General features: G+C 47.6%; 1 protein-coding gene across 1 annotated transcript in view; it reads right to left on the bottom strand.

The window, feature by feature from the left end:
* Positions 1-15,212, bottom strand: part of TBC1D21 (TBC1 domain family member 21) — a 30,206-nt gene extending 14,994 nt beyond the window's left edge. Inside the window, exons 1-2 of the mRNA XM_066635461.1 lie at positions 15,147-15,212; positions 10,379-10,486 (exon numbers count right to left, since the gene is read on the bottom strand). Of these exons, the coding sequence (XP_066491558.1) occupies positions 10,379-10,486; positions 15,147-15,212 (174 nt within the window). The remainder of the gene's footprint in view (positions 1-10,378; positions 10,487-15,146) is intronic.
* Positions 15,213-23,740: the final 8,528 nt, after the last annotated feature.

Raw genomic sequence — 23,740 nt, 5'->3', positions numbered from 1 at the left:
ACCCTTGACTTCCGACGGGCAGACTTCCCTCAAATGAGGAGGCTGGTTAGAAGGAGGTTGAAAGGGAGGGTAAAAAGAGTCCAGTCTCTCCAGAGTGCATGGAGGCTGCTTAAAACAACAGTAATAGAGGCCCAGCAGAGGTGTATACCGCAAAAAAAGAAGGGTTCCACTAAATCCAGGAGAGTGCCCGCATGGCTAACCAGCCAAGTTAGAGAGGCTGTGAAGGGCAAGGAAGCTTCCTCCCATAAATGGAAGTCTTGCCCTAATGAAGAGAATAAAAAGGAACATAAACTGTGGCAAAAGAAATGTAAGAAGGTGATAGGGGAGGCCAAGCAAGACTATGAGGAACGCATGGCCAGCAACATTAAGGGGAATAATAAAAGCTTCTTCAAATATGTTAGAAGCAGGAAACCCGCCAGAGAAGCGGTTGGCCCTCTGGATGGTGAGGGAGGGAAAGGGGAGATAAAAGGAGACTTAGAGATGGCAGAGAAATTAAATGAGTTCTTTGCATCTGTCTTCACGGCAGAAGACCTCGGGCAGATACCGCTGCCCGAACGGCCCCTCCTAACCGAGGAGTTAAGTCAGATAGAGGTTAAAAGAGAAGATGTTTCAGACCTCATTGATAAATTAAAGATCAATAAGTCACCGGGCCCTGATGGCATACACCCAAGGATTATTAAGGAATTGAAGAATGAAATTGCAGATCTCTTGACTAAGGTGTGCAACTTGTCCCTCAAAACGGCCACAATGCCAGAAGATTGGAGGATAGCAAATGTCATGCCTATTTTTAAAAAGGGAAAGAGGGGGGACCCGGGAAACTATAGGCCGGTCAGCCTAACATCCATACCAGGTAAGATGGTGGAATGCCTCATCAAAGAAAGGATCTCAAAACACATAGACGAACAGGCCTTGCTGAGGGAGAGTCAGCATGGCTTCTGTAAGGGTAAGTCTTGCCTCACAAACCTTATAGAATTCTTTGAAAAGGTCAACAGGCATGTGGATGCGGGAGAACCCGTGAACATTATATATCTGGACTTTCAGAAGGCGTTTGACACGGTCCCTCACCAAAGGCTACTGAAAAAACTCCACAGGAATTAGAGGACAGGTCCTCTCGTGGATTGAGAACTGGTTGGAGGCCAGGAAGCAGAGAGTGGGTGTCAATGGGCAATTTTCACAATGGAGAGAGGTGAAAAGCGGTGTGCCCCAAGGATCTGTCCTGGGACCGGTGCTTTTCAACCTCTTCATAAATGACCTGGAGACAGGGTTGAGCAGTGAAGTGGCTAAGTTTGCAGACGACACCAAACTTTTCCGAGTGGTAAAGACCAGAAGTGATTGTGAGGAGCTCCAGAAGGATCTCTCCAGACTGGCAGAATGGGCAGCAAAATGGCAGATGTGCTTCAATGTCAGTAAGTGTAAAGTCATGCACATTGGGGCAAAAAATCAAACTTTAGATATAGGCTGATGGGTTCTGAGCTGTCTGTGACAGATCAGGAGAGGGATCTTGGGGTGGTGGTGGACAGGTCGATGAAGGTGTCGACCCAATGTGCGGCGGCAGTGAAGAAGGCCAATTCTATGCTTGGGACCATTAGGAAGAGTATTGAGAACAAAACGGTTAGTATTATAATGCCGTTGTACAAATCGATGGTAAGGCCACACCTGGAGTATTGTGTCCAGTTCTGGTCGCCACATCTCAAAAAAGACATAGTGGAAATGGAAAAGGTGCAAAAGAGAGCGACTAAGATGATTACGGGGCTGGGGCACCTTCCTTATGAGGAAAGGCTACGGCGTTTGGGCCTCTTCAGCCTAGAAAAGCGACGCTTGAGGGGGGACATGATTGAGACATACAAAATTATGCAGGGGATGGACAGAGTGGATAGGGAGATGCTCTTTACACTCTCACATAATACCAGAACCAGGGGACATCCACTAAAATTGAGTGTTGGGCGGGTTAGGACAGACAAAAGAAAATATTTCTTTACTCAGCGCGTGGTCGGTCTGTGGAACTCCTTGCCACAGGATGTGGTGCTGGCGTCTAGCCTAGACGCCTTTAAAAGGGGATTGGACGAGTTTCTGGAGGAAAAATCCATTATGGGGTACAAGCCATGATGTGTATGCGCAACCTCCTGATTTTAGAAATGGGTTATGTCAGAATGCCAGATGTAGGGGAGAGCACCAGGATGAGGTCTCTTGTTATCTGGTGTGCTCCCTGGGGCATTTGGTGGGCCGCTGTGAGATACAGGAAGCTGGACTAGATGGGCCTATGGCCTGATCCAGTGGGGCTGTTCTTATGTTCTTATGTTCTTAAGAGTAAATCTTTCATTTAAATCTTCATGTTCTAGTTCTGCATCCAGCCAGCATAAAATGCTGCATTTCCTCGAGCACTGGTGACCCTGGCCCCTGTGCTGCCCTGGGCCAGGACAACCAAATGCCATTCCCCTCCTCACCAGGGGCCTTCGGAGGGCTGGAGAAGGCCACACATGGCCTCCTCTGGCCCTCCGAAAGGCTTCTGAGGCTTTCAGAAGACCTTTAAAGGTCACTCCTGGTTTTTGCTCAAAAGAAGGCCTTTTAAAGGCCAGGGAGGCTTAAAATGTCACTTCTGGTTTTCTCCCAAAAACCGGAAGTAAGTGTGCAGCCTCCTTTGGGCCTCTGAAGGCCTCTGGATGGGGCAAAGAAGGTGTCAGAGGAGCAAGGAAGGCACCGCCACACCCTCAGGCATGGTGCCCTGGGGCATTTGCCCCTTGACCCCCCTGAGAATGCCAGTGTCCTCAACTATTGCTGGCACATTGCTTGCCTGCAGCATTGGAGACAAGATGCTTATCCCACCAATTTCTTTGCTTCCTCTCCCTCTTCTTTTTGGAATCCAGGAAGTAACAAGACATGAAGCAGAGGCAGAGTAGAAAGTTGGTGAGGGAGTAGCATTTGGCATGGCAAGGCAGGCACTACACAAAGGAGGGTGTCAGTATTTGGAACATCACCTCAAACATTAGAAAGTCTGGGGCTGGCCCCTCACCTTGCTTCCATGTCGGGACTCTAAAGCCCACTGGCTCCCACCCCATTTTGGTTTCCAACACATCCAGACTCAGCACTTCTACATGATCAGCAGCCCAAACCTTTCACTCTCAGACCATAGCATGCAGCCATGCCAACAGAGCACACACTACAATCAATAGTGGGTGAGGGGGGTGATTAGACAGCCAGTGAGAGGTATGCAAAACATTTTTGCTTATCTCCTGGTAGGCCGCCTGATCTCCTGTGGGCCTCTTTGGCCCCACACCAGTCATTTTGCTGGTGTAAATGCAAGGAGAGGAAAAGGCCAGGGTGGTTTTGAAAATTGGGGATAAGATCTGGCAGTGCTTTTGCCACTGAGTTCCACCCCCTCCAGCCCTCCCTGCCTTCTCCCCTCCCTGCCCCAACTCACCCACAAACTGTCCCCTCCACTACTTTACCTGGGCCAATGGAACATTCAGGAGATTCTGGCATAAGTAAGGAGCCACTGGCCATTTCCGAAAGCAGCTTCCTTGCACGCAATGGCAGCTCAGGGCCATTTATGACAGCAGAGTGATAGGTCCACTGTCATAAATGGCCCATAGGATTGGGTTGTAAAATCTGAATTGATGAACTGAATACTTCCACAGGTCAGCTGTACTTCGAGGAAGCTAAGAGCCCAACCCGGAGTATGCTTTAATCCCAAGCAGGTTGGAAAAAACACTAGAGAATAATTCAAACGGAGTAAGCAATCACAGGCAATCATACAGTTTTTCCAAGAAGTACAGCAACAAGTTCAGAGGTGCTCTCCAAGTCCCAGGGACAGATGCTGGGAGGCGTAGGTGACAGAAGTGAAAGATGCAGATGTGAATATCTCCACCATTTTAAATAAATTGCACCGGGGATAAATGGGATTTGCTGAGGTTGCATGGCAGGAGCTAAATTTATCGTGGCAAAGATGAGCATTTATAACAATCTGTAGAGTGAATGGGGGAAAGGGAACCTTTTCACAGTTCACTCTGAAAGTGCCAGGTTTCCGGGGTACATCTGGGCTTTTGTGGCTGTTTTCAATGAAAGTGGAAAAGGATTTCTTCACTCACTGATGAAAATAAATGGACAGTTTAATGACTGCCGGCAAAACTACTTTCTCAATAGGTAAAGCCATACATTTGCAAATGCAAGTAAGCCTATATATAAATGTGTGTGCGTGTTGTGTGTGTGTGAATATATATGTAGGAGGGTATATTCATTCACACACAGAGAGAGAGAGAGAGAGAGAGAGAGAGAGAGAGAGAGAGAGAGAGACCAACCCAAGACCTCCCACATCAAATTCCATGCCCTTTACCCAGATGTGTGCCAGTTACCACCTCTACCAACCTGTAGTGGTTATCTACACAGGCGCAAGTCTAAGCCTTGTATGTTGGCAATGAAGCAAAGCACATTTTGCACATGCGCAGAGCAAACTCGGCGCAGTCTTGGCGACATGCTCAGTCTGAGGCTTTGTAGCCTGTCAACAAGGCGATGTTATAAAGAATCATATCTAGGAATGTGATTGTGGTTTAGCTAGAAAGCCAACTGGTTACAGCCAGTGTGAGTCTCATCATCCTTGTGGAAAAGTCCCTATTACACAGACTATTGACTCATGGTTTAGTATTGTAAACAAGATCAGAGAATGGAAAACCCCAGCCTGTTGTGAATTGTATGAGAAGGAATAAAAGGCAGAGAAGGCTGGATCCCAGAACTTCTTCTTCTGCATCAAGCCTTCCTTCTGCATCTCGCTTCTATACCTGTCTGTTGTATTCATTGCTCTAACACTTTGCTGCCTCGAGATCCAACTTTCAAACCCTCAGAGTGCTTCTGCTTTTAAAACTCTCAATCAGGCCCTCAAAAGCCTTGGGTGCTCCCCAGAGCAGCATCCTGCGCTGCTACACCAACCCTTCTCTTAGCCTTGCTTTCTGGGTATGAAAAGAAGGTGGGGAACATAGCAGAAGACGAAATGTGAAGGAGAAGGAATTGGTGGACTATACAGACACTCTAGTCCATGACTCTTGTTTCCTTCACACTTCCTGTTCTGTTGGGTTCCCCTCGTCCTTTTCAAATCAAAGGATCCAGACTAGTCGGAGGAGTAGCGGCAGCAGGTGAGCAGCCTGTGCCCATCAATCAATTGCCTGAGACAAGTGACAGCCCAATCCTACACCTATCTACTCAGAAGTAAGTCCCATTAGAGTCAATGGGGCTTACTTCCAGGAAAGTGTGGATAGAATTGGGCTGTAACTCAGTTGGCCTCATGGATAAGCCAACCCTGATTGATTTGTAATTGCATTTATTTTAGTTATCTACACCTTCTTTAGACCTCTTCCAGTGAATCAAAGTAGTTTGGTTTGGTTTGCAAAACCAATAAACAGTTGTAGAGTCAGGAAGGCCTTGTGTGTGATTGAGGTGAGGAGCCTTTTCTCTGGCGCCTCCTTCCTTCCCCCTGATCTGTCCCATCCCAGGGCCAAAATGGTAGTTTATTGCCGCCAACGTGAAGACGAAACCCAGGCATAGAGACAGACTTGGCAGGCTTCCCAGTTTCATGGGGGACTCCCCAAAGCCTGTACAATATCATGTCGCTCAGGGTTCAGGAGCACCAAGTCAACACTGAGACAACAGGCAGGTGAAGAGTTAAAACTAGAAGTGGTTTATTGAGGAGGAATAATGCAACATGAATATGAAAAAGCAGGCTAATGGGTGTTGGAGTTCTCTTGTGCAGATTTTAGGAAAAGTAAAGCAAGTGATTTCAGGCAAACACAAATCCAAATAATTCTCTTCCTCTTCCAGCTAACTGATCCCTAACTATGTTCAAGTTACAGCACCAGCTCTCAGGTTCCATTACACCTCTCCACGTCCACAGTGGTATCACTGGGAGGGTGCAGGAAGTGCAAGCCACACCAGGTGATGTGCACGGGAGGAGGGACAGCGACACCACTACTGGCAAAAATTTTGAAATCTTGTTATTTTCAAAGAATACCATCATGTTATATATTATTTGATGTGTAATTACATGGGGAGTGCAATGAAATAAGTTGCATTGAAATATCTCTATTCTATCAAAGGTTATAGCCAAGAACCAGTGGGGGGAGGGCGATGTTGCTTCACTATGCCCACCGTCCGGGTTGCTGCCCCACCACTGCATGACGGGAGGTCCAACCTGGGGGCAATGCGCTGGCCTCCTGCACAGGGTGACAAAAATCCTAGTGACACCACCGCACCTCTGGCAGGTGGTGAAACACAGTCTGATCAGAACACACAGGAACATCCTTGGGCTTGACTTGAAGTGACTTTGATCCAGTGAGCTTATAGCTCCATTACCATCTAGCCATCCCTACCTGCCCTCTGACTTTCAGTGTTACTGTTGGTAGTCCTCTATTTTTAGCAAAAGTGAATACAGTGAGAACCTCAGTATCCATGAGGGGGTTGGTCCCAAAACCACCAAGATACTGAAATCTGTGGATGCTGAAATCCACAGTGGGCCACGGTGTGGTGCCATAATAACTCACCTAGAGGCCTTGCAGGTTCTCCTGGAGGTCGTGCCAGGCACTTCAGAGGTCACATTGGCCTCCCAGCCTCCTCAGAACACCTCTTGGACATGACCGGAAGTCAAAATAGTGAATTAGAAGTGGCTTCTGGTCGTGTCCAAGATGCCCTCTAGGGTGCAGGCTTGGCACAGATGCTTAAAACCACGGATGCTGAGCCTGCATATAAGGAAGTCCCACTGCACCACTCGTCATCTTGATAACAATGCTTAACATTTGTGCAGCGTTTTTGCTCTTTACACGCATTATCTCTGTGCAGTCCTGCCAGGGGTCCTATCAAGTCAATGTGCTTGACTCCCTGTATTGACTCCCTGTATTGACTATCTGACTCCCTGAGGCAGGAGGTCTGGCTCAGTTGGTAGAGCTGCTGCCTTGTATGCCTGAAGATTTGAGGCTGCTAGTTCGAAACAACTGGAAGTACCCGAGAACTGACGACACGCTGATATACTGATGAGCTGACCCTCAGTGGCAGAGAGGAGTTGCCGTCAAGTGGAGCGTGGGAGGCGAAGGGCCAGAGAGAGGCCAGATCGGGAAGGAATCCAGCTGGAAGGAGGAGTTCTATGAAGGACTAGAACTATTCAATTGTAAAAATCCCTACGGGGGTTTAGAACAGCCTGCCTATGTAAACCGCCTTGGATTAAAGTCTGAGGAGAAATCTGACGACCAAAGAAAGGTGGTATATAAATACCTGTATAAATAAATAAATACTGCAGCTGAGGCTGAAGTGGAGTGGTTGGTTTAAGACCAGCTAGTGGGTTGTAGCTGGAAGTGAGAAATTCAACCATCTGTAGCTCTTACCTACTGCATTACCTTCAAGTATCTTTTAAAAGGCATTGGATAAGGATAGTATGCAAATATATTAAAAAACGTATGTGGTTGAAAGGTTACAAGGCCAATCAGCGGTCATGTCTTTCGTCAGCTGACAGTTCTGCTCCCAGAGGCCTGTGTCAAGGAACTGTTCGGTGAAGATTTGGATGTTCCCCTGGAATCCCAGTCAAAAGCAAAGCCTTCTGACCCTCAAGGCTATTTGCCGGGCAAAGGCACTTCCACACCCATGAAGAAACTCCCCCTGGAGAGAGATATTTCTTCTGAAAGCCGCCAATGCTCCAAATCACCATGGCAATGTCACCTTGGCAGAGGAGATGTGCTAAATGAGCTTGGAGGGGGAAAGTCACAAATCTTTCACACGGCTAGGATGTTCGTAGACAGCTACTCCCCACTCAGCAATTCTGGGGGACGGGAAATGAGGCAAGGTTGCCCATGGCCCAGAGGGGGTCACAAAAGGATAATTTTGTCCTCCTTCAAGAACATCCAGACTGGCTCATCTTGAAGGAACAGTCCTCCCGGGGAACAGTGCCTCTTGCTTAATCTTTTCCATCTTGGTTTATCCTCCACCCCCCACCCCAAAAGTTTATTTGTATCTTTTTTAAAATAATTTTTGCATAGCTGTTACAACGACATAGCTGAACAACGACAGCCACTCTTTATAGCCTTCATAGATCTCACAAAGGCTTTCGACCTGGTCAGCAGAGACGGCCTCTTCAAGATTCTCCCCAAGATTGGATGTCCACCCAGGCTCCTCAGCATCATCAGATCTTTCCACAAGGACATGAAGGGCACTGTTGTCTTCGATGGCTCCACATCAGACCCTTTTGACATCCGAAGTGGAGTGAAGCAGGGCTGTGTTCTTGCACCAACCTTGTTTGGGATTTTCTTCGCTGTCCTGCTGAAGCAGGCCTTTGGAACTGCAACAGAAGGCATCTATCTCCGGACCAGATCAGACGGAAAGCTCTTCAACCTCTCCAGACTGAGAGCAAAATCCAAAGTCCAGCTGAAATGTCTGCGTGACTTCCTCTTTGCCGACGATGCAGCTGTCACTACCCACTCTGCCAAAGATCTCCAGCAGCTCATGGATCATTTTAGCAAGGCCTGCCAAGATTTTGGACTGACAATCAGCCTGAAGAAAACACAGGTCATGGTTCAGGATGTGGACTCACCTCCCTGCATTACAATTTCTGAGCATGAACTGGAGGTTGTCCATGACTTTGTGTACCTTGGCTCAACGATCTCCGACACTCATTCTCTCGATACCGAGCTAAACAAGCGCATCGGTAAAGCAGCTACCACGTTTTCCAGACTCACAAAGAGAGTCTGGTCCAACAAGAAGCTGACGGAACAAACCAAGATCCAGGTCTACAGAGCTTGCGTCCTGAGTACACTTCTGTACTGCAGCGAGTCATGGACTCTTCGCTCACAACAGGAGAGGAAACTGAGCGCTTTCCACATGCGCTGCCTCCGACGCATCCTCGGCATCACCTGGCAGGACAAAGTTCCAAACAACACAGTCCTGGAACGTGCTGGAATCCCTAGCATGTATTCACTGCTGAAACAGAGACGCCTGCGTTGGCTTGGTCATGTCGTGAGAATGGATGGTGGCCGGATCCCAAAGGATCTCCTCTATGGAGAACTCGTGCAAGGAAAGCGCCCTACAGGTAGACCACAGCTGCGATACAAGGACATCTGCAAGAGGGATCTGAAGGCCTTAGGGATGGACCTCAACAAGTGGGAAACCCTGGCCTCTGAGCGGCCCGCTTGGAGGCAGGCTGTGCAGCATGGCCTTTCCCAGTTTGAAGAGACACTTTGCCAACAGTCTGAGGCTAAGAGGCAAAGAAGGAAGGCCCATAGCCAGGGAGACAGACCAGGGACGGACTGCACTTGCTCCCGGTGTGGAAGGGATTGTCACTCCCGGATTGGCCTTTTCAGCCACACTAGACACTGTGCCAGAACCACCTTTCAGAGCGCGATACCATAGTCTTTTGAGACTGAAGGTTGCCAATACAATTATTAGCTGTTACAATTGATGGGGGGAATCTGCCTCCCCCCAAAAGGACACAGCATTTCAAGTCCCTTTCCTGCTCTGTGTGTGAGAGGCTGTTATGTCTGGTGGGTGTGGGGTTGGGCCACCCCGTTCACCCCTGCATGCTGTTGGCTCCAAGTTGGACTCCTTTGGATGCAATTGGATGCTGCAGAAGGCCTCCAGAAGCCACGGGAAAGTCACTTCCTGTTTATTTCCGGGTTTGTCAAAGTGATTTTTGGTTGCTTCCAGAGGCCTGTGGAAGCCTGGCATTGGAAAAGGAGGGTGGGTTGCTGTGCCCTCCACCGCAGAACAGGCGGGCTGCCGTAGGGGAAGTTTGAGAACCTTTGCTACAATCCTTTCACTTGGGGATGTAATGTGCTAGCCCCTTTAGTTGGTTTTGTTTTGCTTAGGTTGCAGTTAGAGATGTACCCAGAGCTTTTGGCATGTCTTGGCCTCCAAGACCTCCTACACCTGACACAGTGTGCCAAATACTGCCCCTGTCCTTACTGGGTGATGTGTCAGCCTCCGCTCCTACCAGTAGAGGCAAGTGGGGGAGACGGAGATGGGCGCTGTCCCATCAATCTGCTGCCTGAGGCGACTGGTACAGTTAGCCTCATGGATGGGCTATTTTGGTACTAGTCATTATGGCTGTATGTACCTCCAGACAGGTACAGAAGAAGTGTGGGAGCAAGAGTAGAGATGGGAGCCTTCAATTCCTGCTTGAGGGCTTCCAAGAGCCATTGGCCACTCTGTGCTGTGTGGTTTCTAGGCCAGCTGAGCCTTTGGCCTGACCCAGCAGCGCTCTTATGTTCTTATTTTCAGGCAGAAAAGGTCAAGGATACATCTAAAAATGGTAAATGATCAGCATAATGAAAAAGGAGTTTTGCTGCCAGCCATTCTCTTCTCACCCCTTGCCCTGCGCATACTAACCCTGTTGCATTGTTCCTCAGTGGGCACTCACCCTTTCCAGGATTTGGGAAGAGATGTATTTCCGAGACTTCCGAAGATGTCCACTCTCGTCAAAATAACTGGCCCACTCAGAACTGTGAATGGGCAGTTTCTTCATCCTCTGGAAAGAGAGTCAAGGGATTGAAGTTAACCCATTTTTGCCCAGCCCACAGGTGTACACATTTGGTCCCTGTTACGTATATGCCCTTTGGGGCAGAATTAACGGGATTTAAAGGGGGGGAATTGGATACTTCAGTGGATTATTTCAGTGGTTCTCAAACATTTTAGCACCAGGATCCACTTTTTAGAATGACAATCAGGACCCACTGAAAGTGATGCCACTAACCTGGAAGTGACATCATCAATTTAGGCTTCAGACCCAATCCGTGATCAGCCAAAGGTCCCACTACGCAACATGCTTGTGCTGTTCTTTTGCATAGCTCGGAATTCAAATATTCCAGCTCAGAAACCATAGCAGAAGGCAGACTTGGATCCTTCTCCAACCACTCAGCCCTCCCCCCTGTCTAGCGTCCCATCTTCCCACCTATTCAGGGCAAAGCATCATGCCTCTCTCCCACCAAGAACCCATCCTGCCAGCAGGTCTGTACCCTGTATTTGCAGCTCTGTATTTTCAATGGCAGCTGAACTAGGTGCTACACGGCCCACCTGAAATTGGTTTGTGACCCACAGTTTGAGAAATGCTGCCTTATTCACTCCACAATGCAGAGTGCAATCAAAAATTTTGCACAAGTAGAGCCAGTTAATAGATAGATAGGTTTGCCCATTGTTTGAAAGAAAAAAAAAATGACCAAACGTTAATGATGAAAAACTCATCATTGTTTTCCCCCTAAACCCCTTTTCCATAGTAGGGACAACTCTATATCCGGTACTGCTTAGGAGTGAACCACGTGCATTGGTTGCTTTAAATCACTCCGCAGGTTGGCTGTCCCCATGTGGGGAGTCATTGGCATGTCACAGCTCCCTGGGAGGATCTAGTCATTTTCTCCACATTACTGCAAATAGCGCATGAAAGTTCTGCTGTCGAGCCTGGCAACAGACCCACCTGGCTTTTCATTACCTCCCTTTTGAAAACGGTAGATTTTCCAATTGGAAACTTGAGCGGGGAGATATTTGTCCGAAGATTTAGTCACCACAGCTTTGTAAGATTGAATGCATAATTAGTTACAAACAACCTGATGAGGGGAACTTGGGAAATAAAATCAATGAGATCAGGTAGAGTGGCCATTTAAGTAAATCTCATTAGAAACCCAGAAGGTCTGCAGCCCACGGAATCGAAAAAGAAATAATGGGATTCAATTCCAAGGCACAGGAGTTTCTTTGAGTCAAAAGAAAGCACCTCCCTGGAAATGGTGAGCTGGCCACTGTCTGCTGTGAGTGTGCTGGTGATTACCTGCTGTAACCCCCTAGCAAAGCCCAGGGTTTTGGGGTGCTCAGAGTTGTTGGTTCTGAACCCTAGAGCCCTCAAAGATCCCTGTTCAGTAGTACTGCCACCACCCTGTAAGAGCCAGTGTCTCAGTCCAGGGATACTGAGACCCTCTAGGCTTAACCAGATCCCTTGTAGGCACTGAGCACTTTCTTTACTTAAAGTCTCAGTCCTCAAGTTACTAGTCCACAATGAGGATTTTTGGTAGCTTGCTGAACGGCTAGGCAGGATTCTGAAACTTTGTCCCCAACAGACAATGAACCTACATGGTAAAAGGATTTTTACTTTATTAAGTACATAGGGTTACAAAAAGTTACAAAAGGCAGCAAATGCTAGCGGCATAAAAACTTCTAGGAAACATATCAGCATAAAATAATAAAGCTAACTGGCTATCTCTATTATTTCCTAACTCTCACCTGGGTCAGCTTCTTTTGTAGATCCTCAGTTACCTATGAGGCCACATGGTCCTGGACTGGGGCAGTATGTGCACCCATGCCAAAAGACAAGAACCAAAGACCAAGACAAAGGGCCCAGGCACCCCTTTGGGCTTTGTTTTTTATACTTCACAGGCTACCAGGATGGGGTGACTCTGTACTCATTTTAAACTGTCCAATCAGAAACCCTTGAGGTCAGAATCTTCTCGAAGTGGGGCTGGATGCTAGTCCTCCTAGTTCTCCCCCTCCCCACTGGAGACTCCTGGGCACCTCTCTGGCTACTGAGGTACTACATTTATCGCCTTCCATGAGTTGTAAATTCCTTGCAGCTAGGATGCAAGCCACTTCTATGTTACTGGGTTACTTTGGTTCAGGCTTTGCAATGCTACTAGGCCTGAACTGCACATATTCATGACAGACGCAAAAATGAAAAAGGGGTCTCCTTAACTCCATCCACACCATTCTTTCTTTAGATCAGTGATTTTCAATGTTTTTTCTTCTGGCATGCTGACCTTTATGGTCTTCTCTAGGGTCTTCACATCTTGTGATGTCATTTTCGGCTTCCAGGAGACTCTTCTAAGTTCTGCGGCTCTGATTCTAGGGCAACTGTCCATGAAATTGTCCTTCTTCCACAGACTCTTTAGCGTAACAATGTACTCTAGCATCCCCATCTACAAATAAGAGCATCCCCCAGAGGTTCCTACGGCCTTGAGGGGGTGCTCTCATTGCTGGCAGGGAGAGAGGGACAAGCTTCTACTGCCCATTGGGGTGTGGTGGGGGGGGGCCCATCGCACCATGGGGCCTCCTCCAGCAACCTGGCACCAGAACTTTCAGATGTACACACTTTTTGTGCATGTGTTGCACCCAGGGAATACCTACAGCTAAGGGACTTAGGGTCCAATCCTATCTAACTTTCCAGAGCTAATGCAGCCATGCCAACAGGGCATGCACTGCATCGTGTGATGATGGGGGCAGTCACAGAGGCCTCCTCAAGCTAAGGTAACATTTATTCTCTTACCTCAGGGCTGCACTGTAGCTGCATTGAAAGGTTTGATAGGACTGGGCCATATTGTATAAGCAGAACTATCCACAGAAGTCACCCCGACTATCTGGAAGTGACTGTCATTTTGGTGGCTGAAGAAGCCACGGCAGAGCTAAATACTTCAGATGTATCAATTTTCTAATTTGCATATGGAAATCATGTCTCAAAATACAGGCTTGGTCTTGTGCAAATTTGCCAGGTCTCCAACTTTTCCTCCAGCTCTGGCATTTTCTCCCCTTGATCCAAGCCTATAGCAAGGTCAGTGTGCTCAAGCCAACTGGATTTGTCCCAGAAACGCCTCTGACATAGCACTCTTTGCTTTCTCTTGGTCTTTGCTTAGACTACGATACCGATGTGGGGATAATTTCATATGGAAGTGTTTTTCTCTATCTTTTACAATTAACTATGAGAAAAGCTTAGCCTGTTGTCCAAAACTAATTCGGGCAGGCCTGTCTATGAGACATGGAGGTGGTTTTTGGATTGGAGCCTGGTGCAAGAGGACAGCATGAAGTGCCCCTCCTTGCACACCACAGTCCTGGTCTTGATCTCTCCAGCCATGGCTGATATTCTGAGTCATCAAAAAAGCACAAGCCCGTATGATGCATTTAATGTCATAACTGGTGGTTTCAGGGGCAATTCTGCGGGTGGAGCCTTAAGGGGCACGTGTCAGCAGGCCAGACCCATGTAAGAGTCCTCATCCATGCCTAACCAACCCCTGAAGCTCCCAGCTACTGGTAAGGGAGGACCCATGGAGGCACTTGTGGAGTCCTACAGCAGCAGCAGCAGTGGACTGTCTCCTCCCCCCACTGCCTTTTCATAATTTCACAATTTCCAGATGTCCTGTCCCCCCAGTGATGCAGCAGAGATGGGCATCTGGGAATTGTACATATCTGGTATCCAGCTCAGGACCTCATTCGCCTGAGTCACCTGGCACAGCTGAGCTCCCAGGCTTTTCCACGGGGCAGTAGCCGCGACACAAGGCCTCCCCACCTTGCCAGTGCAGGAGCCTTGTTCCTTCCTCCTCTATTGCAGATGGGCAGGTTCTACTGTGTTCAAGAGAGAAACCTGGTCGGGCAACTGACATCTGGGTTAAGGGGAGGAGAGTGGCCATCAGCAGACTCCAGAGAAGGGAAGGCAGTGAGTGCTTGCAGGAAGGGGGACGACGACTTGGAGCTGTCAGGGTGGGCTTATGCAGCCCAGCATAAGGGCTGCATGAGAGGAAGGGTGGAGCAAGAGGGTGATGCTCTATATAACCCCAAGCTAGCTAGTGATAAGGGCAGTCTGGAGGAGGCTGGCTAGGATGCTGGCAGGGCAGTGATCCTGAACAAGACTGCTGGTAGGACCAGTGGAGGATGGAATCTACTGGCTCCCTTGTGAAACTGAAGTGAGCCCAGCCACAACTTTCTCCACCTCCAGCAGTGACCTCTTGTGATGGTGCAATATTGGTTACCCCAGGGGCAGTCTTCTCCAGCAGCACTGAAAATACAACAGTATTGGGAGAAAGGAGAATGTTTTGCTGCTCCACACTGCCTCTCTGTCTGCTCCCCATTTGGTACCCATTTGGAAAGATCTTCAGGCTGAGTAAGAGGAGTCCTTCAATACTACTGTTTCACTGCTGATAAAGGAGGATCATCGCCCATCTGCTGCTGAGTTCCTGGGCACCATGAGGGGATAGCTACCACACATTCTTTCCAAACCTTGGGTGATGTGCTGTTGTCCTTCCCAAAGCTGGAGTTGTCACTGCTTGATTTGACCCGTGTATGGGGCAAGCTCAAGGGGAAGAAGATTGTCAGTTCATACCTGAACCCAAGAAGCTGGGTTTAGGTCTGATTCATTTGTGTGATGCTATGCTAGAACTCACCAGCAAAGAGGAGATTGAAGCTCTGATCCCTGAAACCTCTTGAAATATAAGATCGTCCTCATCCATAGCTTAGCTCACTGATGCTCACTGATCTACAAAAAAGAGTTTTCAATCCGTATCAATTCAAATCAAATGGATCTGAAGTCTCTTAACACTCTTGACTGTCTCCTCTTCCAGCTGAATGAACCCCGTGGAAAAGCAGTTGCTGGTTTTTTGTTTTGTTTTTTTAAACAGAAATTGGTTTCCATAGTGCTCTGAGGTCACAGAGGCATGATGTCACTTGGCGGAAGGGTACTTAGAATGACATTCCTTCAAGGGGCAAAGGCTTTGAGGAAACATCAGAGACATTTTCATCTTTAGAAAATGGTATAACTCTTAAAGCTGAAGCCTGAAGTCCTGTGCACATTGACCTGGTAGTAAACTAGGGTTGTCAACCTTCCAGAATTGGCCTGGAGTCTCCCATAATTACTATCAATTCCCAAATGGCTACTGAATGTAATCCTGGAAATTTTAACAGGGCTGTGTAGCTTAATGGTGTCATGTGATCTAGGAAAAATAAATATTCAGGAATAGCTTTGGTCAGAGTAGTCCCATCTTCTCTGCTGCGTTTTGCTCTTTATTGCCTTCAATTTCAATTACTTGGGCAGCCCAATCCAAACCTATTGAGCAGTCTGCCTGTGCTGACTGCCGTACGGTATCCCAAGAAGCCCTCCGTGAATACACGGAGGTGAGTGCTGCTGGAGTACTGACAGATTTTCCTGGACCGGCTGAAGCACAGAAAAGTTGTCAGAGATGGTGGGGAAAGATGGGGAAAGGCAGAATGGGGATGAGGGAATGGAATGAGGCAGTGTTGGGGGCGGTTGGAGGGCAGAATGGGGAGGTGGCTACGAATGGGTGGAATGGGTCATGGAAAGGGGTTGTTCAGCGGCAGCCACTGAATCCTAAACCCTTTCTGGCCCCGATCCACCATCCCAAGTCAATGCAGATCTGTGCCAGGTCCAAGTAGACACCCCCCCCCGTGCCACCGAGACTTACCCCCAGGTAAGGGAACAAATGATCCCTTACCCAGATGAGACCTCCATGACACCTGCCCCCCACTTCAGAATGCAGTGGTAGCCTTTTTGGTGCCGCTGCATCTGCAGGGCGGGAATGGAGAGGATTGGGCTTTTAGACTATTATGTTGGTTTATTTTTCTGATTTGGTAAGTTGCCTTGAGCTTTACTCAAGGATAAAAGGTAGGATAAAAACTGAATATATGAATGGACAGCAGAAGAAGACTGTGGACAGAAGAACAGCAGTGTGGACTGGCTGAAGTGGCTTCTTACAGCCTCCTTTGACAGAGCTTCTGACTTCAGTCGGAAGGCTCCTTTTTTTTTACACAAGGAGTTTTTACACAAGTACATACTGTTATTTCTTACATTTTTATCCCACCCTTTGTCTCGGGTTCTCAGGGTGACATATATGATCCTTCCCCACCTGTTTTATCGTCACAGTAATGTTGCTGAGCAACTGTGATGGGCATAAGATCCATCAGTGAGCTTTGTGGCCGATGTCAGGTTTGAACCCAGGGCTACAGTCCTAGGGCTCAATCCTAACCAACTTTCCAGCACAGAAGTAAGGGCAATGCAGCTCTGAGGTAAGAGAACAGACATTCCCTTACATCGAGGAGGCCTCTATGACTGCCACCAAACTGCAGGATGCAGCACATGTCCCACTGGCACAGCTATGTCAGTGTGGGAAAGCTGGTTAGGATTTGGGCCCTAGTCTGATATGGCATCAACTCTGCTATGCTAAAGATCCTATTTCCATGATGGAGAAATAATGGGGGAACTGTATTATTGATAAATAGATGGCAGATGCTAATGAGTGTTTTGAGGTGCTTTCCACCCCACCACTAGACCCCACTAGGGCTTTTTGGGGGGTCAACACAGCTATGTTAACATGTAGGACCTTCTGCATGCGAGGCAGCCACTTTACCACTCAGTTATGGGGTTGCTCCTCTTCAGCAAGTATTTGTTGAAGAGTAAAGCTTCTGGAGGCCCTTCTAGGGAGGAAGACTTCTCGTCTCTAATGACCCTTCTTCCCTGGCCAAGGAAGCCGAAACAAATCGCAAATGGATTGAAAGGGGAATGAAATGAAGAGGAAAAACAGAAGAAGCAGAAGACCCTCCAAACCCTGGGGAAAGTTAATGGAGAAGGGAAAGTTGGTTAATTACCTGCCATGAAACTGACCCGCTCCAAAATGAATTTTTAATAGAAAAATAATGCACTTTCCTAGCAATGTACATTTCAAGCAAGCAAAGCTGGAAAGATCACCAGACCCTTGCATGCTGCACTGGAACTATGCCTTCTGAACTGCAAAAAAAGATGGGAAAAATACTTGCTGTGTCCCCAGAAGAAAATTATGATATTAGCTCCATAAGTCCCGAGTTCCATTTCTATATATGAAACTAATTTGCTCCCAAGGGTTTTACTTGTCCACTGAGGATCCCAGTGCCAAATATTCCTTGGATGTTATCTGAATATTTTATGTATCGATGACATCTGTCCCTCACCTTTTTTTTTCCATCGTGGAACTCATCGTGGAACTGAAGATGTCATACTTGGGCTTCCCAGGTAGTCACTAATCCAGGCACTGACCAAGCCTAGCTCTGCTTACCTCCAGCAAAACGGCTGATTCATGTGTCCCCAGGTCATGTCAGGGGCCTTAGATATTTAAATATTTGACACATACGTGCAAGGTATACAATGTCACTAGAACATTTAACAATCTTTGATTTCAATAGCTGATATTTGACCGTATATATATTTCACTTCATATGAGCATTTATGTGCAATGACAATAGTTTGTCATGCTAACTGATAACCAATATTTGACAATATCTAATGTTTTTACTTGATCATTGGACATGCAACGGTACTGGCAATATCAGAGACTTGACAGCATATGAGATTTAATATATAAAACTTGCCAAAATCAAAACAATCAACAGGGGCCAATACATACTAACTCAGTGTTCCCAAACATTTTAGCACTGGGACCCACAACAACACACTACCGCAGTGGTTCTCGCACATTTAGCACTGGGACCCACTTTTTAGAATGAGAACCTGTCATCACTGGAAGGGATGTCATGACTAGAAGTGAAATCATCAAACAGGGAAATTTTTAACAATCCTAGACTTCAATCCTACCTGCACTTACCCAGGAGTAAGTCCCATTTACTATCATTGTTAAAAGGATATATATAGTAGCTTGTCAAAAGTATAGGTCTGTAACATTTCACCAAATGCAGTCACATACCATGGTAGCATCAAGTCTAATATACTATTAAAAAAAGAATAGAGACCCATCTGAAATTGGCTTGCGACCCACCTAGTGGGTCCTGACCCACAGTTTGAGAATCACTGCTGTATCAGAGCCCACCTAGGTTTATGAAACTTAAAAAAGACATCTATTTGTTGGTAACCTTCAGTCTCGAAAGACTATGGTATCGTGCTCTGAATGGTGGTTCTGGAACAGCGTCTAATGTGGCTGAAAAGGCCGATTCGGGAGTGACAATCCCTTCCACACTGGGAGGAAGTGCAGTCTGTCCCTAGTCTGTCTCCCTACATAGCACCCATCTAACACCTATATAGCACCTATATAGCACCAATCTAACACCTATATAGCACTTATATAGTGCCTATCTAGCACCTATATAACGCCTATCCAGAACCTATATAGTGCCTATCTAGCACCTAGCACCTATATAGCACCTATCTAACACCTATATAGTGCCTATCTAGAACCTATATAGCGCCTATCTAGCACCTAGCACCTAACACCTATCTAGCACCTATATAGGACCTATGTAGCGCCTATCTAGCGCCTATATAGCACTTATAGAGCACCTATCTAACACCTATAAAGCACCTATCTAGCGCCTATTTAGCGCCTATCTAGCACCTATATAGTGCCTACCTAGCACCTATCTAGCACCTATCTAGTGCCTATCTAGCATGTATATAGCGCCTATCAGCTATCTAGCAACTATATTGCAGCTATATAGTGCCTATTTAGCACCTATCTAGCACCTATAGTGCCTATTTAGCACCTATCTAGCGCCTATCTAACCTATCTAGCACCTATAAAGCACCTATCTAGCACCTATCTAGCACCTATATAGTGCCCATATAGCACCTATCTAGCGCCTAGCGCCTATCTAGCGCCTATTTAGCGCCTATATAGCACCTATCTAGTGCCTATCTAGCATCTATATAGCGCCTATCTAGCACCTATATAGCACCTGTATAGCGCCTATCTAGCACCTATATAGCGCCTATCTAACACCTATAAAGCACCTAACACCTATTTAGCAACTAAATAGCGCCTATACTGCACCTATGTAGCGTCTATTTAGCACCTATCTAGCACCTGTCTAACACCTATTTAGCACCTATATAGCGCCTATTTAGCACCTATCTAGTGCTTGTATAGCACCTATATAGCGCCTGTATAGCACCGATATACCGCCTATCTAGCATCTATCTACGTAGCATCTATATAACATTTGTCCATGACACATTGCTGATGCATTGATACATATTACAATAAAATTTATTTACTTTACATCAAAGCAAGAGGAAAGATATGCCAGTCAAGTACAGTCACATCATTGGAACACTAGTTTTTTTTTACAGTATTCATGACTTTTAAAAAGCAAAGTACAGAAGATCTGAATTTATTGAATCCACCTGGTTGAGCTGAATCCTCCCAGCTTTCTGAGTTGAATCTCCTTAAAACCAGGGGTGGATCCAGTGTCTGTATTTGGGAGGGGGCCATGAGCACTACCTTCAGAGCCCGGGTCAACCAGGCAGGTAGACCTGGGCTCTCGACTTGGAGCCCACGTCTAGCAGCTGGGTAGACCTGGGCTCCCGCTGTAAAAGACATCTAGAAAGAACTTATTTACTTATTTATTTAAAAGTAATAATAAACCCCCAAAAGATTCTCAAACATTTATCTCCCCATGTCTGTACATGCTTGCAAACTGCAGGAGCTGAACTCTTTGCAGGGCAATTAGCAGCTGTCCTGCAAGCTGCAGGAATTCCGCTCTTTCTGCAAGACAATTAGCAGTTATATGGTTTTTGAATAGCCTCAGGGCTTGAGGCAATTAGTTATTGGATCTTTCCATTACCTTTATTTTTACTGGAGGCTCTGCTCAGATTCTATGGGACGTCGGGTCGTGGCCCACCAGTTTGGGAACCACTGTGCTAACTAATCCAAAACAACTGATTTACAAAGCTTGAGATGGAACTTTGCATTCAGAATTTGAACAGAAACAATTCACAGTCGAAATGCAATAAAGTTGGACATCTTGCTGAGTAAAATTGCCTACCACTCTAGCCTACCACTCTCCTCTCCACACTTCCTCTTCTGCTCTCTTCCCCACTCCTTACTTTTCCAATTCAGGTAGCAAAAAGAGAAGAGGCTGGCACATACCAGGAAATGGGGCTGAGAGTTTGGCACAGTGCCTGGTCTTGGGCTAGAAGAGAAACCTGCCAGTGGACCTTTTACATTCTCTAGTTTTAAAAAATAAACACCTGCCTATTTTTTATTTTTGCAAAGAAAATAGCTGCCATGAATGACATAATACAATGATGGTCACATAGACTTTCACCATGGCCTTGTGGAAACTAGCGTGGGATCCTCCTTGTTGCAAACATCCCTTTGCTGGAGCAAGCATCTTGATAAGAACTCTTTTTAGCTTCCCTGACAACCTTGTCCATCTTTTATAGATGGAAGGTTCTGTGAGTGCTTCTTTTTTTTCCACGCCCTTCCCCCCCCCCTGCTTTTATGAAAAAACTGCTCCATCAAAGAGATCTATGAAAGGCTCAGTTCTCAGCCAACAAGCCATCTATTTAAAGTTTACATACCCGGCAACACTCGGGAAGATGTATTAATGGGAAATGGCTGAAGGAGCCTCAGCCCACGGCTTTCCACAGAGAAGGCTCTGTTCAAACATGCAGCCATCAAAGTTTAATGCTCTCCAGTTAACAAAACCTAATGTTCACTCATAATTCATCTCCATCCAGTTTAAATGCTTGAGAGAATTGGTTGCTTTGCTCAGGGCCTGTGAGCGGCTGGAGCAATGGATGGTGGCCGGGTCCGGTCTCTTGCTCCTGTTCAGGAGGGCTTGGCAGGCAACCCTGGGATATCACCAGGGTGTTTCTTCATTCTCAGACTCTTTCTTACAACCTTGGTCTCCGTTCCACTCCATTTCACCTCTTCTCTGGCCACCTTCCTCCTCATCACCCTGTTCCCTTTGTACCAGGGCCCTCTAGGGAAAATGCAACTTGGAAACAGACCACGGCTATCGAGGTGATTAAAAACAGTTTTGTTGCTTTTTAGTCAGAAGTAAGCCCATTGTGTTCACCAGAGGTGTAACTAGAAGTCCCAGCACCCAGGACAGTGATGTCATGGCATCACATGACATCACTTCCAGGTTCTTCTCGGGGGAGGAGATGCTGGTGGAGATGCTTCACTGTCCCCATTCCTTCTCCTATGGAGGCTCCCCTTCAAAGAAGGAACTGGGGCACAAAGTAGCTGCAGTGAGTACCCTCTCTTGTACTCAGTGAGTACCGAACTATAAGAGGCAGTCACTTCTGAGTTCTCGCTGGAGGAGGAGGCACTGGTGGCTTTGTGGCCCCCCCTTGACATAGTGCCAGGGGCAGATGCCCCTCAGACTCCGCCCCATTTATGCCCCTGGTATTCAGTTAGACTTAGAGCCTGATCCTGTTGTCCACGCTGCGGACACAGTCCCAAATGTGCTGTAAGGCACGTTTACGGGACTTAGTGCTGGGCTCCCGCTGGAGGTGGCTCAGCTCCGGCCGGCGCTGAGTCACCACCTGGCGGGTGCCCACATTCTGCGGCCTGGTGGTGCCTGTGACCGCCAGGCTGTGGAACGGCAAACAGGGGCAGGGACGGGGGTGTTCCGGGGAGGGGGGAGGCCAGCGTGACGCGGGGAGGGGGCGGGGAGGCCGGCGTGATGCAGGGAGGGGGGGCGTGCCAGAGGCATGACGGGGGCGGGCTGGTGGAGGATCCACGGAGCTCTGCTCCGCAGGATCCTCGGCACTCGTGAAGGCTGCGTGCCTTACACGAGCACCTTTACTTTAGCAGTGCCCAAAGGGCGCCACTAAAGTAAGTAGCCCCATTGCGGGGCTGTCTCCCTTACCTGGGGGAAGGGGACGAACGTCCCCTACTCCCAAGGTGCCTCCCACAGTAGCACGGGAGGTGCTGGATTTGGCAGCAGCCCTCGTGGTGCCGCCGAGCTGGGGCGCCCTGGGCAGCCCAAGATTGGGCTGCCCATTAGGATTGGGCTGTTAGACTGTAATCCTATCTTAGTCACCAGAAAAAAAGACTCTTCTAGCTATAAAGCACCAGGCTTTAGGGGCAGGCAGGTGCCTCCCGCAGTAGCACGGGAGGTGCTGGATTTGGCAGCAGCCCTCGTGGTGCTATCAACTGGGGAATCGAAACATTGAACATTTGAGTTCAGCTTCTGTGTCTTTGAACTGTTCTGTTCAAACACAACCTAGAAAACCGGTTCAGGAACTGGGACGAATACTCTAAAGAAGTTTTGAACTAGATTCATGCACGCACGTATGAGATTCATGCTTGCTACGCATGGTCCTCTCTGCAAAGCCCTGTGTGTAGAAGTTTTAGTTTAGCCTCTAAAAACGCCAATGTCTGATTTAAACTCCAATGCCCTACTTTTAAAAACAACTTACGCATTCTTTTAAAAAATAAATCACCTGCCTGTCTCTCCGAGAGCACTGAGCTAGTCATGGGCAGTGTCAGGAGGTCAACTAGGTTGGGTGCTGGCTTCTCAGGGACTGCCTGGTTAACACCTGAAGCCCCCCAGCTCCCATCCTTGCATGGCAGTAGTGGAGCACTTTCATGGCAGTACTCAGTCAAGCTCATAGCTTCGTGGCAGCCTCCTTGTTGGTTTCTTGTTCGCCCCCCCCCCCCAGGACCTTGGAGAATGCTTCCTCTACCACTCCCCCACTGCAAGCTGATTGGCTGGGGGAATTGATCATGGAGGAGGAGGAATTGGCACAAAACATCATAAAGCCTGTTCTTCTGCTCCCCTGAACAATTAGGTGCCCACCATCCCATCTGCTTGCCCACCCAGTAGAACCTGTGGCTCTAGGATCATGCTGTGATTTGTTTTGGGGCGGTGCGCTCCCTACTTTTACCTCATTCCTGAAAATGATAAGCAAGACCATCCACAGTAAGTTTCTCTACTCTGTGTGAAATTGTTCTAAGCAAGACCTCTTTCCATCTTTTCTGCCCTAGTCTTGAGAACTCCTGGGGTAGCCAAAACGTTCTGGCCCTGTGGTTGCTCCCTTTATTCAGTACTGCACCAGCATGCTAGATGCCGCCACTCTTTCTCTTGCTTCCCAGATTTGAAAAGGAAGAAGAAGGGACAGGATGTGTGGAAGAGAAGAGAGCGGTGGGCTACAGCAGTTTCTTCCATGCTTCCACTTTTGGTCCTTTCAGAACCAGGGAGCACTAGGTCGTGATGTGGACCGCCTTCAGATAAGAGGGGTTGGCAT

This window comes from Tiliqua scincoides, chromosome 8 (genome assembly GCF_035046505.1).
Source record: "Tiliqua scincoides isolate rTilSci1 chromosome 8, rTilSci1.hap2, whole genome shotgun sequence".
Classification (NCBI taxonomy): Eukaryota; Metazoa; Chordata; class Lepidosauria; order Squamata; family Scincidae; genus Tiliqua; species Tiliqua scincoides.
The sequence above is the reverse complement of the archived record's forward strand: the minus strand, read 5'-3'. Positions and strand labels throughout refer to the sequence as shown.